At 44.5% G+C, this 16,914-nt stretch overlaps 1 protein-coding gene across 6 annotated transcripts in view; it reads left to right on the forward strand.

Annotated features, from left to right (window-relative positions):
- Positions 1–2,664: 2,664 nt before the first annotated feature.
- LOC147899821 (putative inactive purple acid phosphatase 27) overlaps positions 2,665–16,914 on the forward strand; it is a 68,351-nt gene continuing 54,101 nt past the window's right edge. Inside the window, exons 1-7 of one of the 6 annotated variants that reach the window (XM_087376549.1) lie at positions 2,668–2,784; positions 5,903–6,136; positions 6,477–6,571; positions 14,155–14,230; positions 14,334–14,456; positions 14,764–14,856; positions 14,951–15,083. In XM_087376549.1, coding sequence (XP_087232675.1) covers positions 5,906–6,136; positions 6,477–6,571; positions 14,155–14,230; positions 14,334–14,456; positions 14,764–14,856; positions 14,951–15,083 — 751 coding nt within the window. In that variant the 5' untranslated portion in view covers positions 2,668–2,784; positions 5,903–5,905. Of the gene's footprint in view, positions 2,856–2,924; positions 3,051–5,890; positions 6,137–6,476; positions 6,572–14,154; positions 14,231–14,333; positions 14,457–14,763; positions 14,857–14,950; positions 15,084–16,914 lie in introns of those variants that run through there. The other 5 variants (XM_087376551.1, XM_087376550.1, XM_087376548.1 and 2 more) reach the window with 5 other exon arrangements.

Below are 16,914 nucleotides of genomic sequence, written 5' to 3' on the forward strand. Positions count from 1 at the left end.
ACAATTGGCGATGATGCACATGATGGGAGGAGAGGTTGGGTCAATGTGGGAGCTTGGTTACATCTATACCCTTTTCAAGTCTTAGATGAAATGAAATAAAAAGAAGAGCTCATCGAGGAAGGAAAGAAACGGATATTGGGGAGGTGAAAGGTAAATGTAGAGGGAGGAGTGCGTAGCTCTCTAAAACTCTTCAGCTTCTTAGCTCTTGCTTGCCTCCCATAACTTATTGCCCTAGGATTACGAATGGATGGAAGAGAAATTGACGAAGTAAAGCAGGTGCTAGCCAGATATCCGCTAGAAGCCTCTCCATGTTTTCCATTTGCATTGAATTTCCTATGGAGGGCATGAATAAATCATGTATGGATTTGCAACTACAAACCATCACGTGGGCTTTAGGCGGGGGATATATAAATATAAATATATATCTACAAAAAAATAAAATAAAATAAATAAATTTTAAAAAATATATATATAGAGAGAGAGAGATTGTGCACATATATTTATGACATAACATAAATTTGGGAATCTCAAAAGAAGATATTGCAATATATAGGATGAAAACAAGGTATTGGACAAAATAAATAGACAAAAAATCATGGAGGTTTAGAAATTGAGCACTATCGTAGTAGAGTTGGGGGAGGAAGTTCATGCTAATGTTGCTTTTGCAATTGTCGTCCACTGTGATTACCAATGGTAGATTCTTGGCTTTGCGTATAGAAGGAAAACAAGATATTGGACAAAATACATAGACAAAAGACAATTGAGATTGAGAAAACCATGGGCAAAGTTAGAGGAGCACATTAGATTATTCTTGCAGGTGTTGCGTTTGCTTCCTCTCCACTCACTCACTCCATCCACATCCCTGACCCTCTCTCTCTCTCTATATATATACACACACACACACACACACACACACACACACACACACACACACACATACCTATTCTTCTATTCTATTCTTTAAGGATACTAATCACAGACCTCATAATGTGGCAAGGATTTGGTGGTTTGGGGAGGAATTCTAGAGGTCAGGAGGAGGAGGAGGGATGTTCGGGAAGGGAAGCAAGTTTGAGGGAGAGAGGAGAACGTTTAAGAAGCCACGTGGCAGGTGGTGGAGGAGGGGACAGACTATCACAGCGAGACAGACCAAAGAAGGTGCCACATGGCATGGTGATGCAGGAGCACCAGAGCAGGGAGACTAGGTGGCGCGGGAGGAAATGTGGGAAAGGCCAATAAATGCGACAAGTAGATTCGTGGCGCCAATGAGGACATGTGCGTGGTAGACTGTGGACAAGCGCAGGACCTATTGAAATGCACGAGCAGTCGTGCCATGTGGCATGACAAGGCTTGACACGATGATGTGGCACTGGCACCATGGCAATAGTGCAACTACAATTAGTGACATCATTGACAGACTGACGGATCAATGAGCGCGTAGACCAAGTCACCAAAGAGGAGCGAAGAACTAGACTGGAGGTTGGAGGTTGGACTTTGGAGCCCAAAATCAGACTCTGGACAATAGAGTCCAGAGTTTGCGACTCTGCAACATGGTTGCCGGCAAGCGTGACAACCCATGCATGCAACAGAGCCATTGGCCATGATCATGGGAAACGGTGAGAAATGATTATAGTCATGCAGTGGTGATTGAGGTAGCACAATAGCCACTACGCCACCACGGGCAGCACACTATGCCACGTGGCAGAGTAGCGAGGAGGTTGCCTCTTCTCAGTGGTATATATATATATATATATATATATCTATATATATAAATATAAATAAATACACACATAAAACACACAATTTTCAAATATAAATAAATATATACACAAACAAACACAATACATAGAAATAAATATATCTAAATATAAATCACTAATATAATAATAAGAGAGAGAGAGAGAGAGAGAGAGAGAGAGAGAGAGAGAGTTGGAAGGAGAGCGAGAGAAATAAATAAATAAATAAATATATACATATATAAAAATATGTTTTTAAATAAATTTATATAACTATAACTATATATATACATAGTTTACTATAATTATATATAACTATATATTTATTTATATATGTATATATATAGACAAATAGATACACACACACACACATACACACACACACATACACACACACACACAACACACACACACACACACACACACACACACATGGCAATATCGAATAGTTAAAAATTTGTGGAAGGATTTCTTTTTAAGGTACTGATCGTAGACATAGCTCTTCATCTACGGTGCCAAATTTCTTTTGGAGATTCCAAAGGGAACGGGGACTATCAAATAGTTGAAAATTTGTGGATATAAAACTATCCATCTTGACACTTGAATATTCAAAGAAGCTAGCAAGCTTGCTGCTGCAAGGAATGAATTGCTTCAATGCAAGTCAGTGTCTTTTGTTAAAAAGCTAATGTGTGTGTGTGTGTAGAGAGAGAGAGAGAGAGAGAGAGAGAGAGAGAGAGGTTGGCAACAAGGCAATAAGGCGAGAGAGAGAGAGAGAGAGAGAGAGAGGCTTTGCAACTGGAAAAAAGTTATGAAGGGAAGTCACACAAGAGAAGATTGCTAACAAATTATGTTAAAAGTCCTAAACGTTTGAGATTTATAAATGAAACCTTAAGTTTTATTAAAGGTAGGTTTGTATTCAAAGACTTATCCGTGAGATGCTTTGGATATTCCTCGTCACTTCGGTGCTACACGACACTCGTGGTACCATCCCTCCCTACGAGCGCGCGGGCTGCATTACTTCTACCGTTCCTCCTGCCTTGGTAAGTCCGACGTACGCCACCTTTCCTGCGCATACTGTTGACAATGCAACTTTGATTAGGCGCATCTGTACCAGGAACATAGGCAATTCCAATCTGCTTCATCGCAACAACTTCTCTTTTTATTAGAGGAATAGGATCGTTCGTTACAAACTGGAGGATCGTCTAGCTATTCTCTAAACTGTATTCAGCGCGGCTGCTTTTCTTTCAAGACCTGGTCAAATAGATTTTGCGTTCTAAGGTTTCGGTCGATGAATAAGGTGTCTCTGAAACGCTTTGGGTATTGTAAACACTCTGTTTTGAGAAAAGTTATTTCTGCTAATTGGGTAAAAGCAGAATGAGACTCAATAGTTAAGTGATTTTGGAACCATTCAAACTTTGAAGCCTGGAAAAATAGTGCCATTGCAATTCCTCTGAAGTATTTGTACAGAAATGTATCAAAACTAGTTCACCTTCGGATAACCTGCGCAGACGCACTTGCATGCGTTGAAGTCGGGAAAATGTGTGGCTATTTTTGGCGTCTTGCTCTCCAAATTATAATAGTTGTAGATACGAGAGAGAGAGAGAGAGAGAGAGAGAGAGAGCCCAAACTCAGAAGGACAACAGCTGCATATGTATCAATGTGCTCATAACTACTTATAGGGAAACGAAAAGAAACTAGTCTACGTGTCGACTTGTAGAGCCTTACTTTGAATACTTAAACAGCCTTTTGGTAACAAGCTGCTGGACCATACTGTGAGTTTTCCCAACGTGATGATATAGAGATACATACTCCTGATTCTTCAAGTCCTGCCTTCCTTGTAATTTAATTTGTTTGCCTATTGCTGTAGTTATCTGCAGATCATGCGGTCACCTTCACTCTACTTACAAGCTGTCAGTCAGGGGAGCCTATTCAAGTATCCTTGTTTTGCATACATAGCATAGAAATTTGAACGTCTACTCACTCTATGAGGGGTGTAGCGGTATGACCTCAAAATATGTTCCCCCCTTAACGAAAGAAAGGAACCCTCTATCAATGCTTGAGAGAAAAGCAACCATACAAATCAGCTATCTGTGTGGCGCTGATTGTGGAAGAAAGTAAACTGCTGGCTGTTGTCCAGCCTGAACCCAGTTCATTGCCTAGGGAATCTTAGAAATAGGGGCCAACAAACAGGTGGTGGGTCATCCACCTATTGCCATATCCCTGATATGGCCTGTTGGACCTCCTCCTCCTATAGCAATACATTGGGAATCCACACCCTCTCCTAAGAGAGTCCTCAACGGGGTTGCTCCGAGTGGGGAAGTGGTCTAACATTGTCGTGCCTGCCAAGATGCTGCAACCTCTGTGCATAGCCTAGGCCCCCGCATAAAAGTTGTCTAGTCAGTCTATCATGATGCTACTAGGCAAAGCATTCGACAGTGTGGACAGGGAACTCAATCTGGTGGTAAGCTCCAACACACTGATGCAAGCTCTCAGTGTGTTAGAGCTCATCACCAAGTTGAGTTCTCCTTCCCCAGTGCCAAAGGTTGTGCTCAATTACGAGAGGCTCATCACCAAGTTGAGTTCTCTTCCAATGCCTGACGAAACGACGACGGGCATTTGTAGCTGAGAACGGGATCAAATGCGATAGACCTAAAATCTGTTTTGCAGTCCCCCCCTTAAGACTCGTTTCCCTTGGCTCCCCATCCTGCAACTCCCTTGGTCATGGCTATGGCTGGTGGAGTGTTGTAGGATGGAGAGCTGAGGCAAACAATGGATCCCATGACTTGGGCAGCATTATGAAGGGGCATCGAGGTTGCATAGAAGATTCATCACAGGGGTGGAAGGGGGCTTGGAGAGCGTGGAAGGGGGTTAGTAGAGGGATTTTCATGGGTGCGGTGAATTGTTTGTCTGCCCTTAAGGCCTTTATATAGCTAGACTTACCGCCCTACCACTCTTTTTCCCTGTGTTTCTTATGTTAGTTTGTGCGACTTTGGCTGCCTATCTGCTAAGAGCACACAATTCACCCGTTGGATTTTGCTGGTAGCCCAGCCTAGCGTAGGCGGTCATATACATCATCATCTAGCCATGACGTGCGATTAGATGGTTGCCATGGGAGAATTTCTCGGTCATCGGAGCCAAAATCATAATAATTCAATGGGATGAGGGGGGAGGAGCGGTGGCACATGCACCCAGCTTCCAGCTGCTGGTAGCCCAGCCTAGCATAGGCAGTCATATACATCATCGTCTAGCCCTGACGTAAGAGTGAGTAAGTAGACCAATGGCCCATGTTGTGAGCTAATGGTTTTTCGTTTTAATTAGTGCATGTATTCTTTGTCGAGGCATGCATTTACGGAAGCATGTCAGATTCAGATGCAGGTTGCACTAATCGATTAGGCATGGGCACTAGTGGCATGTTGCCTTGTTCACCTCACTTTTTGGGGCATTAGTGGGGGATGGCTTGCTGCAGATGCTGCATGGGCTGCCAGTTGCCTGCCCCTCCAGCTCTGATGTCAACAGGGTACTCCCTCTCGTTGGCACATTTAAGTTCAGAGCAGCAAAGTTTTGGAGCAGAGCAGCATGTTGAAAAAGCAGGGCTACCTGGAGCGGCACTTTCTAGTACGATGTCTAGCAGGGCTTCTTTCCCTTTTTTTGTAGATAAAGACCTGAGTCTTGACTGCTGAGTTCATATAGAGCTGTGACAGCCCAAGATACACCTGAGAAACTCTACGCATATTTCTTGAAGCCTTTGATTGTGAAGGTGATGGATTTCAATCCTGACCAACCCTGAATCATCTCATGTGCCTTCCTGTTGTGATGGTATCATGATTATTGCAATTGATCACTCATGATGAGTTTTCTTTAAAATCATGAGGTCCCTGCACCTCAAGCAATGCATGCATCCTAGTTTCTTTTCTTTGCATCATACATACAGCGTAGTCTTGAGAATCGTGTTGAATTTTAAAGTCATACAGAATGGTGAAGGTCTTGAGAGAAGCGAAAACCTAGTTTGATGCAATGTTTGATTGTTTTCTTAAGCGAAGGAGTGAAGAATGTAGCAAGAAGGCATAAACGGGAAATTGAAATGCAGACCAAGTAGGGCACATATAGGAGATTTCAGTGCCTTAATGAAAGGCTCATCTTTTGACTATTGTGCTTAGTTGTGTGCGCAGCAAATGGCGCGATCATTCTTACGAAAGATGCAGGCCAGAGCATTTTGGTTGTATGCGAGTGTCTTCTTGGTGTTGCTGGGATCGAACCCTGGATTCTGTGATCCACATCTCAGGCCTCGTCGGATCAACTCTCATAATGACCAACCCCTTTCCAGGATAGCTATGCATCGCATGATTTCTGCACAAGATGATACAGTTTCTGTGGAAGCTTCACCAGTTTTGCTTGGTGCCAAGGTGGGGTAGGAAAATGATTCTGAAACTGCAAGCTGATTTTTTTCAGAACACTTATTAGCTATTAAACTTCCACTGGAAGTCTTTGTACCTAGAATTTTATTTGCCCCTCTACCATATCCTATATATGCTTTACTTAATTTCCAGTTTCTACGTTGTTCTGAAGAAGCCCAATTAGAAATTGCCAGCTTGTCTTAGATTCGATGATCAGATTCGCAGAATCCAAACATGCATGTATTTTGTTTTAAATGAAGTACAGGTATTCTATTAAAGTAAAAGGATCCTAGTTGATGTATGTAATAAGATCTACTTTTATGCTTGGTGCAATAAAATGTGCATTCAGGGCGAAAATGCAGATTATGTGATCGTAAATTTCAGCAGGCCTTCCGGGGCAGCAGCATCTGACTGGATTGGTGTATTTTCCCCTGCTACATTCAAGTACTTGACTCACTATTCAATTTGCTTTGTTGTCTTGTTCTTTTTTAAAATATTGAACGCAGTTTTTATTGGTAGACCTTTGCTTGCTGCATTTAAGGTCTTGTGTTGGTGTAAACATAAAAAAAAGAAGCAAAATTTCATTGGGAGATGGACACTGCTATTCTAGGGAAATTATACATTCCTCAAGCTGTTTGGCTTAAAAAAGAAACCATGACTCAAGGTCTGTAGGAGTAATTATTTGCATGACCATTTTCTTTTCAAGATCCCTTTTGTTATTTCTCAGGTCCCATCAAGATGTTACTGGAATACCATTACCACAAATGTTTACGGACATATGTAAGATCTACAATTCAGTTTGTATGATGCCTCTGATTACCTGAGAGCAATGTGTCCACGCTTGTGCAAGGCTGTAGTGCTTTTAAAAATTTCTCAGGCTGAATCATTTGTAAGAATAAAAGATTCCTCTTTTCTTCTGCCATAGCTGGTCCACAGTGGCTTCCTGGGAGCTCCCTTGTTAATGTTTACACAGCAAAAGCACTGGTGTAATCTATTTGACAGGCTGCTCTGCATAGTCTCTTAGATCTTAGACCTGCGAAAACTGTAAGAGTGGAAAAGTGCGGAAGCATACAGCAGAGAGAGAGACAATAGACACAGAAAGAGGCAAAAAGGGGAAATACTGTTCCAAGTGATGAAATGAAGGGGAGTGGAGGAGCCCTATAAATAGGGCAAAGGAGGAGGCTGACACAGCCGACTGGAGGACTGACCTCACCTGACTGTCCAGTCAGCTGAGTTGGCGCAGCCCCAGCCCTCTATAAAAGGGGCTAGAGGGCACAAGAGGGCAGCCTATGGCTGGCCCACGAGCCTCTCCATCTGGTGTACATGGCCTTGCCTCCAGCCCTGTAGCCTAGCTCTCTCCTCTCCACAATCCAGCCTGAAAGGCAGCCGGCACACCCACATAGAAGCCGTCTCTTTCTAGACTAAACCATGAGATGCCCTACACTCTGACAGAGACACTCTTTACAGGATAGTCACCACTAACCTGGGGCTCTAGGACCTCCTCTATCTCTGTGCTAACCTGCAGGCACAATCAATCGCAGTATACAAACATAGGGACACATATGTTGTAGGTTAGTGCATCACCACCCAACCTTAGATCCCTCAGGATCACCCCCACGCTAGAGGTCAGGCAACCTCCGACCATAGTCCATCCTAGGTAAGACCCTGAGGATCACCCCTGAGCTAGAGGTCAGGCAACCTCTGACCATAGTCCATCCTAGGTAAGACCACGTCCCATACCACGTAGCCCCATCTGTGCACAGATGTCGTTAGGCAGACACATCCCTAGATGGGTTCTCAACCTAGCTGGGTATTCTTGGAAGGCCCCACTCCCAACTCCCACTCCCAACTCCCAAGAACGACCCATGTGAGTAATGGCTTAGTGGTTTTAGGTGTCTCAAGCTAAGACTTCTCTAAGTGTACCAAAGGTACCACGTGTCCTAACTGTCACATGGTTGGAACACGTGACCATAGGTTAACCTGGTCTCCATAACACTAGCCACGTTATGTCCATACATGGACATAATAACTTGTTTATTGCCTGTAGCCTGTTAGCTGATCAGCGGCTGTTTCAGAGTGCATTGTGCATGTCTTAACGTGACTTCTCCTATAAGCTTCCCTTTCCCTTTAATCAGGCCTCATAAAATGGATGATGATGATGCAATGCTACAGGACCATCAGACAGGTAGCATCTCAATTGCATCCTGCGTATGTCTGATGCACATAAGATCTTGATCCTCCTGCTGACCAAAGCTGAGTAGGGATCAATCTACGTCGTGTTCCTACTTCTGTGCTAATCTAAGTAATGTATTGTCGCTTGTAGTTGTCAGCGTGCAAAATTTTGGACCACGTTGGATGGAGGTCTTAGCCTACTGCATGAAAACAACTCTCTCTCTCCCCCCCCCCCTGCTCCCCCCCCTTTTCCTCATTTTTTTTCTGTCAAGAGAAACAAGTAAGGAGCAGATGAGCACGAAAACTTTGGATTGTGGCATTAAGGAAGACGAAAAAGAATACATTGATGGACTGTTCAGTGAAATTTCAGGGACACAACACATATCACAGAGCCACATCAGGTGAAGGCTTTATTGTGTGACAAACAGCATCTAAAAGGCAATGCAATCTGGATCGATGAAGTTAAGAATACCCTAGAGGACGACAACGTAAAGGCTGCCATGAAAAATGGGGAAATTGTGTACATGAGAGATGTAAGAGCTAGTACCCTCATGATCAATCTGCAATTGACAAGGCTTTCGTTTTAGTTGAAATGGTTGCTGAAATTGATGTGTTTATTGCACTTGAAACATGGGAACACGAGGGATGTAACATTCCAGATATGCAAGGGCTCACAAAAAAATCAATTTGGAACAAAACAGACCACATAGGAGAGAGATACACAGGAATCGCATGCTACATCCAAGGATATGGGGGAAGGTAGTATTGGTGTTGAGAGGGAGGATTCAAACAAGAATTCATGTGGCTGGAAATTGATAAAAGATAAGAGTACATGCACGTGATACAATGCAAGCTTACACATGTATGACCCCATAAGGGTCCAGTGTAATGCATTATTGCATCAATAACTCACTTGCAGCTGCATCAAAAAGGAACTATAATTGATGCTAAAAGGAATTTGGTCATAGATCGTGGATTACATGGCAAAGGCTGAGTTGACCCAGGTTTGCACAACAGCCCGTTGTCCAAATCTGGACTACAACTTCACCGTTTGCAAGCCAGCATTGGGAAACAGCTCCTTAAGAAAGTGACTGTGAACCAAAAAACGGACAGAGATATTAGTGAGGACCTCCCATCAATGCTTCAAAACTTGCAAGGGGAGAAGTAAAGGGATGCCATGCACAGTACAAGCTAGCATTGGGAAACAGCTCCTAAAGAAAGCGACTGTGAACTGAAAAACTGCCAGAGATATTAGTGAGGACCTCCCATCAATGCTTCAAAACTAGCAAGGGGAGAAGTAAAGGGATGCTCTGCACAGTGATTTGGAATGCCAAACAGCTAGAAAGGTATAGGAACTAGCACATGAAGAAGAAAAACCAGCAAGAGAAATGGAGCACAAGGCGTTAAAAAAAGAAAAATAGGGGATTCATAAGAGACAGCAGATTGAGCAATTCAAGAAGCTCAGAAGAGACTTCAAGGAGTTCTACAGGAAACTTTGTGCAATAATATTTCAAAGGGAAGAAGTAAATTGGGAGGATACGGTTGCTTTTACTATCGGGGAAGTGTGAAAGGATATGGTTGTTTTTACTAAGGCAGTCAATGGGAAGTGTGTGAGCTTCATCCTCTAATTCATGTGTTGCACGTAGTTTGCAAATCTTTGTTTTGCTTGGGAGCTTCGGCCATCTACTGCTTCTATTTCAACGCCATGTGAGCTGGTCCTCATATTGCATATGAGACCATGCTTGAAGCCTGACGTTTGTTGTCTGAGGTGATCTTCAATACACCCATATAGCAGGATGACGTTTTCCTCTATCTTGTAGAATGCCTTCTTCTCTCTCAGGCATGCCATAGCTTACATCTTCATCACATGTCCCATAGTTTCATCCATTCGATCTCGTCTTGTAACTTTTGTGTGCTGTTTCGTTTCCATTACTTCTCTATCTAGACTCCTTTCAGCTATTCGTGAGGTATTTGATGTGTTTGCAGGTGGCTTCCCCTTCCAATGGTAGGATAGTTCCTTCAGCCAGTACGATGGGTATAGGATGCAAACATCTTGACCCCTAGGTCTTCGCAGAGGAGAGAGAAAGTCTGCTGCACCACCAAGAGGGCCTGAGAAGAGGCTGGCTGCACCAAGATGGGGAAGGGAGGAGGGCTGCTGCACCAAGGAGGGAGGAGGGACAGAAAATGGATGTGGGATTTGTGTGGAATGAGGGAGGGAGGGCCTTCTTTTATAGGCCCAGCCCACCCCCTTGCCCAAGTTGGCAAGTTTTCCCAGCCCACCAAGTGGTGGGTGAGCCCCCACACACGTCATCTTGCATGCCACCTACCCCCTCACGCATGGCCAAGTGGCTGGGGTAGCTGGCCTTGCTGCCAACTGAGCCTGCCACGTTTCAGCTTGCCACGTGCCAGCCTGCCACGTGTCACCTAAAAACCCTAAAACCACAAAGTGGTCAGAATTGAATTCTGACTTCACCAATGGGTTCCTGGCAAGTAGTCCTACACATTGACCTATTCTAAAGTCGTGTTTGAGCTTAATTGACCTCAGTGAAGAGGCTTATTTGTTTGTCGTCTTATAGTGTATCTCCATGCCTCTTGGCAATCTTCCTGGCTCACACCTAAATTCGTGAGACATTCTCTTGGATGGTTGCTAGGTCGGCGGTCTATAATCTGTGCACTTGATTGGTTCCAAAGATGGGTACTTAGGTGGGTGGTGATTTCCTGATGTCCTTTCTCAAAGAGAAGGCATCACTCTTGTGGCATCACTCTTGTGGGTTACTAATGCCGAGGACCCCAGGCAAGGGGGTGTACCCTCAAATGCTAGACCTAGCCCCCAGGTCCTAAGTGAAACTACAGGAAAACATTCATCTACTTTTGCAAAATTCGATATTGTAAAAGAAAAATCACCAAGCAGGTGGATACAAGTTTGCTGAGGAGTGACACCTTGCCCCCCCTCTCTAGTTGCCTCTCCTCCCCCCACAACTGTACCCCCTCCCTCTCGCTGATGTCTCCCTCCTACTACCCTCCCTTCCCTCCACCAACCTCTCCCTCCCCCTTCTGTGTGCTGTCCCCCACATCTCTCTCCCTTACCCTTCTACTGCTCTCTGTGCCCCTCCTTCCTCGGTACTATCTATCCCCCTTCGCCCTCCCTCCCAGATGTTGCCTCCCCTTGGCCGCTCCCCTTTCGCCTCGCTTCGTTACGCCCCTCCCTGCTTTTTCCTCTCCTCTCTGCCTCCCTCCCCGCTGTTGTCTCCCCTCCCCCTCCCTTCTTGCTATGGCCTCCCTTGCCCCTCCTCTTTTGCCTCCCTCCCTGTGTACCCCCTACTGCTGCCTCACTCCTAATTGATCCCCCCCGCCTTCCCTTTCCCTTCTGCCCCCCTTTATCCCTTTTGCACTCCCCTTCCCCTCCCTTCCCGCTATGGCCTCCCCTACCCCTCCTCTTCTGTCTCCCTCCCTGAAGGCACATGGTGGAAAGGGAGAGAGAGAGAGAGTAGGCTAGGGAGAGAGGAAGTGATACTCAAAGAGATACATATTGAACTGGAAATGAAATGACTAGAGCAATGAACCAAAATGAAAGTACTCACATGTAGACCAAAGAGCTTGTAATACTTGATTGATTTGACACTAGACAAGTATAGCTCTTATATAAGAGCACACACACACACATGAACACCTATGCATATGGGATAACTCCGAATGTGACACGTGGCATCCATAGGACACACTAGACTAGAACTCACTAGAACACACCAAACTGTCTCATCTTGACTCCATTTCCTGACTACTGGAATGGTACCAAGGAGAGAACATGACAGTGACATGACTACTAAAGTATGCAATGTCTGAACTAGACATGGCTCCCACCGCATGGATGCATGACTAACTTAGCGCTCTAGAAAACCAATGCACCAACATCGTGGAACTTATATGCCAAGCCTGATAACTAGATCTTATCAATGTCAAGACATAGCTCCCACAATACATCCCCCTCTTGACTCCAGGGACTAACTAGAAACATGGAGTCACACACCATAAAAAGAACTACATCATTTTAGGAGGACTATCCAAGGCAGAGGACCTTTATTGACTCTTTAAACATTCATTTTAGAGGGACTACTAAGAGTGTGCACATCCTGATGCGAAGAGGTATGTCGGTGAAGAACTAGACGAGGATGCCCTCGAATGATGTGTTGATGAAGGCCATAGGATCAGCTACCAAGGGAGATCATGTCATGACTCTCAATGTGCCGATCGGAGAGTCACCCAATGTGAAGAGAGGCTCAAAAAAATGAGCGAACGTGCTCAAGGGAGCTGCCCAGTTGAAGACGCAAATCGTGGGCAGCTCAAATCAGATCGTGACTCGTGAGCACCAATGGGAAGCCCGAATGAAAGTGGTAGCAGAGGCAATGTACGGCAGAATCAAGTGCAAAATTTTGGCATGTATCCGGAGGGCAGAAGCAGCTGCAAATGGCGCCATAATCGAGGCTAGAGCAGCTACTGTTGGAGGCAGTCCCGAGGCTGGTGGCGAAGGCAGGAGCGTGAGCAGCAGTCCCAAGGGTAGCAGTTCCAAGGCGGATGGGTAGGCAGGTGTACGGGTCTAGCGGGCAGGCTGGTACGGCCCGAGACTGCACAGAAACAGTCCGTATAGTCCATACAGACTGTAGGGCTTGTACGGCCTGCTTACAACGGGCTGTATGGCCTGTTTGCAGATCGATGGAGCAGCTGGAGGCGAGGCTACTAAGGCGGCTGATGGCGAGGCATTTCGGGCTGAAGAAGGGGTAGTTGATGGCGAGGTAGATCAGCTCTAAGTCAGCTCTGAAGGTGAGGCTAAGGAGTGGAAGGGAGCTCAATCATGGAGGAGAGAGGAGCTTCCATTTGCGGGCTTCTCTCATCCTTTAGGTAGAGCAAGAAGAAGGGGAAGGTACGAAGGGAGGCTTTGATACCACATGAAGGCACATGCTGGAAAGGTAGAGAGACAGTAGGCTAGGGAGAGAGGAAGTGATACTCAAAGAGATACATAATGAATTGGAAATGAAATGACTAGAGCGATGAACCAAAATGAAAGTACTCACATGTAGACCAAAGAGCTTGTAGCTTGATACTTGATTGATTTGACACTAGACAAGTACGCTATATAAGAGCACACACACACATATGAACACCTATGCATATGGGATAACTCCGAATGTAACACGTGGCGTCCATAGGACACACTAGACTAGAACTCACACTAGAACACTATAACACACCAAACTGACTAATCTTGACTCCATTTCCTAACACTCCTGTATTCCCTGCTGCTGCCTTCCTTTAGCTCCTCCTCCCGCAGGTCAAAAAAGCCTCCCCCCCCTCATGCCGCTCACCCACACACACCCCCCCCAAAAAAAAAGCCCCTCCCTCTGGATCCTAGCCCCCCTCTTCCTTTGGAGCAGCCCCGTTCCCCTTCAGCACTGCGGCCCGCTTTTTTCTTGGAGTCCACCACAGTTTTAAGGTGGCATTTTCAGCCTCAATCTTGGAGCTTTACTGGCTCTTTCTTGATTGAGCAGGTTTTTGACCCACTCAGGGTATTTTGTTTCTCATGCTGTGCATGATATACTCTTGCCATGAGCATTTGCTCTTGTGGCTTTTTAGAAGTCTCATTGGAAAAAGAAGAAGAAGAAGGGGCCAACAAGGAAAATATTTTAGTTTTTAAATTCAAACTCACTTATTTGGCTTTCCCTCATACAGAACTAGTTAGGAAAAGGAAGATGTTTTAACCTCGATTGTCTGTTGTATTTCCATTTTGTGCTTCCTATGGGTTTTCCCTTATTGGAAAGAGATGCTGACCATTTCTATTTTATCGTCCTGTCTTTTATTAGTGCTACTGTCTGTACATCAGATACCATTGGGACAAACAGGGATTTTGCGCCCCTTTTATGCACTTCTCCGATAAAGGTTGGATATTTTGGAGGTTTCAATTATATTTTGAAAGGATATCTTTTGGGTCATATTTGAGCTTATGGCATTCTAATTCCTGTCTAACCTTGGTCAATAACAGTATCAGTATGCAAACTATTCAACTCCTGATTATGTCGAGCTTGGAAAGGGGTCATTGACATTTCGTCTTATCAATCAACGGGCAGATTTTGCATTTGGTTTATTTTCTGGAGGCATTGAAGATGTGAGTAGCTAGTACATTCTGTTGTTACTGTAATGATGTTTTTATCGAGGTATGATTTGGCTGCTTTTGAGCCGTTTTCTCCTTTAATCCAAAGGTTGAGACAGAAGATTTCATATACTCTACAACTTGAGCTTGTTCAGTTGAAATAGGCTAGGTTGCAAGTGGTACATGTTTTTGCACTATGAGATAATGTTAGATCAAAATGTGGGCATAAGACTTGTTGGTAAATGATCTGCATCTGTATTCATTTAACAGAGACTTGGTGTTATATGAATGATAATTTTCCATGTGGTGCATGATCAAGCAGCCTGTTCTACTGGTAGTTTCAAACCCAATCAGCTTTGCCAACCCAAAAGCACCTTTATATCCACGGCTTGCACTAACGAATAATCAGGACGAGGTATTTATTTAACAAACTATCTTTGATTGGTCAGTTTTTTGTTAAGAGTTCATGGTTGTATGATCACTTTGTTTATATTTAAACTATCTTGTAGATTTCTGTTACTTGGACCAGTGGTTATAGTGAGGCTGAAGCTACTCCGGTGGTGAAATGGGGAAAGGACAGCGGTGATCTCAATATGCTCTCTCCAGCCCAAACTTTAAGTTTCGACCGCTCTGACATGTGTGGTGATTATCTCCTCTCCATAGCCCTGGACATATTTGGGAAGAAGTTTCCTATATTTGTGCAAACATCTTTGGTTGGTTTATGCTTTTGCAATGCTTGCCCTTCATGCGGCTACCTCTGAGTTGATTTCATACCAGTCTTGCTTTTGGGAGAACTAATGTTCAGTATCTCTCTTTGGATATTTCAAGCCTCAGTGATCATCTAATTGCTGTTGTCTGAGTAGCAGAACTACAGTGAGTACCATGAGGACACACATAGTTAAGTATGAATGTAATGGAAGGCACATCAGAACTCCAGTAATCCGGTCAATAGAGACACAGCAGAAAACCAACCAACATGAGAGAGCAGAGAATGCATGTACAAAAATCATGTAGGTGGGCAATTCAAGAAGTAGAGTTTAGCTTGATGACCAAGGCCATTTATCATGTGTAAAGCAGGTAGGAATAGCATAAGCGCACACGTGCACACACACACACACACACACACACACACACACACACAGAGTTTCATTAATGTCCACGAGAGACAAACAGGTCTATGGCAGCTCCCAGAGAGTGCGAACAGCGACTCTATTTATTTAGAGTACCTACTTAGTAGAGAAAGCATACATATAGCTGATCATACATCAGTTTAAGACTGAGAGTCTTTTGGTTTTGATTTAAACTCTTTAATGAGTGCTATTCTGTCACGATAAAGTGCCCGTTTACCATCCTTCCTGGCAGCCTCAACCTTGGCTAATTCTGTTGCCTTATCCTTAAGTTGAGCTCTTGTGATTCTTCAGCTATCCATATCTTAGTTCCTTTCAGCTTATGGGATTGTGGTAGAATCTTTATACGTCAATCTCATGAGTTGAACGTAATGATAGCATGACCATTATGCGGGCCGATCCAGACTGCTGTAGCTTCACCATCATCATCAAGATCATCAGGATTGTCATCTGCATCAGTTGTCCAGTCAATAGTAGGCATGGCTGCTTTGACATTTGCAGAGGTATCATTGAATGAGTCCTCTTCTTTATACCATCCATCTGGGAACCCCCAATTCTGATTTTCAGAGCATTATCATTTCTAGTTGCACGTTCTTTAATCTCTTCTTGGATATCAGCTTGTGTTCACCTTTGTATCAAACTCGACAATCACTTCTTGCTTGGCTGTTTGCACTTCACTTTGGACTAGATTCTTGACTGCAGAGACTAGTTGGGTAGGCAGAGAAGCATTGCAAGTCTTTACAACCTCTTCAATGACTTCCTTCTTACTAGGTCCTTCCAAAACTTGGATTCGAGGTACGGCATCTGCCAGTTGTATTCGTAATTCTCGCACTTGTTCTTAGAGGAAGAAAATCTGTTCGTGATACCCAATAACGGGTTGGTCAAAAAGACCACCTCGTTCATATATGTGCGCATATGTGGAAGGTCCAGGCTGCGACTGAGGTGGCTCTGCTGTTGGAGGTTGCTGAAGTGGATGGGGTTTTTGACGAAGAGGGTAAGCTAGGCCATTCTTTGCTGGCCATATCCATTATACCCCCTGGCTAAGCTAACCCCCTAGTTGAGCTGGGGGTTCGGCTTAGCTAGGAACCTTCGGCTTAGATAGGGGTTCCTAAATCACATCCCTGCCTAGAATTGGAACTGATAGGACTGCAAATTGAACTCGTGCGACTGGCTGAGGGACGTTGACGAGCTGCTAACGAGCTGCTGATGGGCTGCTATAGGGCTGCTGACGGGAGTGATGGGCTGCTAATGGGCTGCTAACGGACATTGACTGGCTAGATGGAAGGCTGAGGTGACGAGCGACGGATGATGAGGTGGGCTGCTGATGGGCCGTGACGGACGATCAG

This window comes from Dipteris shenzhenensis, chromosome 7 (genome assembly GCF_047967505.1).
Source record: "Dipteris shenzhenensis isolate YYH24624 ecotype China chromosome 7, Dip_SZ_1.0, whole genome shotgun sequence".
In the NCBI taxonomy this organism is placed as follows: Eukaryota; Viridiplantae; Streptophyta; class Polypodiopsida; order Gleicheniales; family Dipteridaceae; genus Dipteris; species Dipteris shenzhenensis.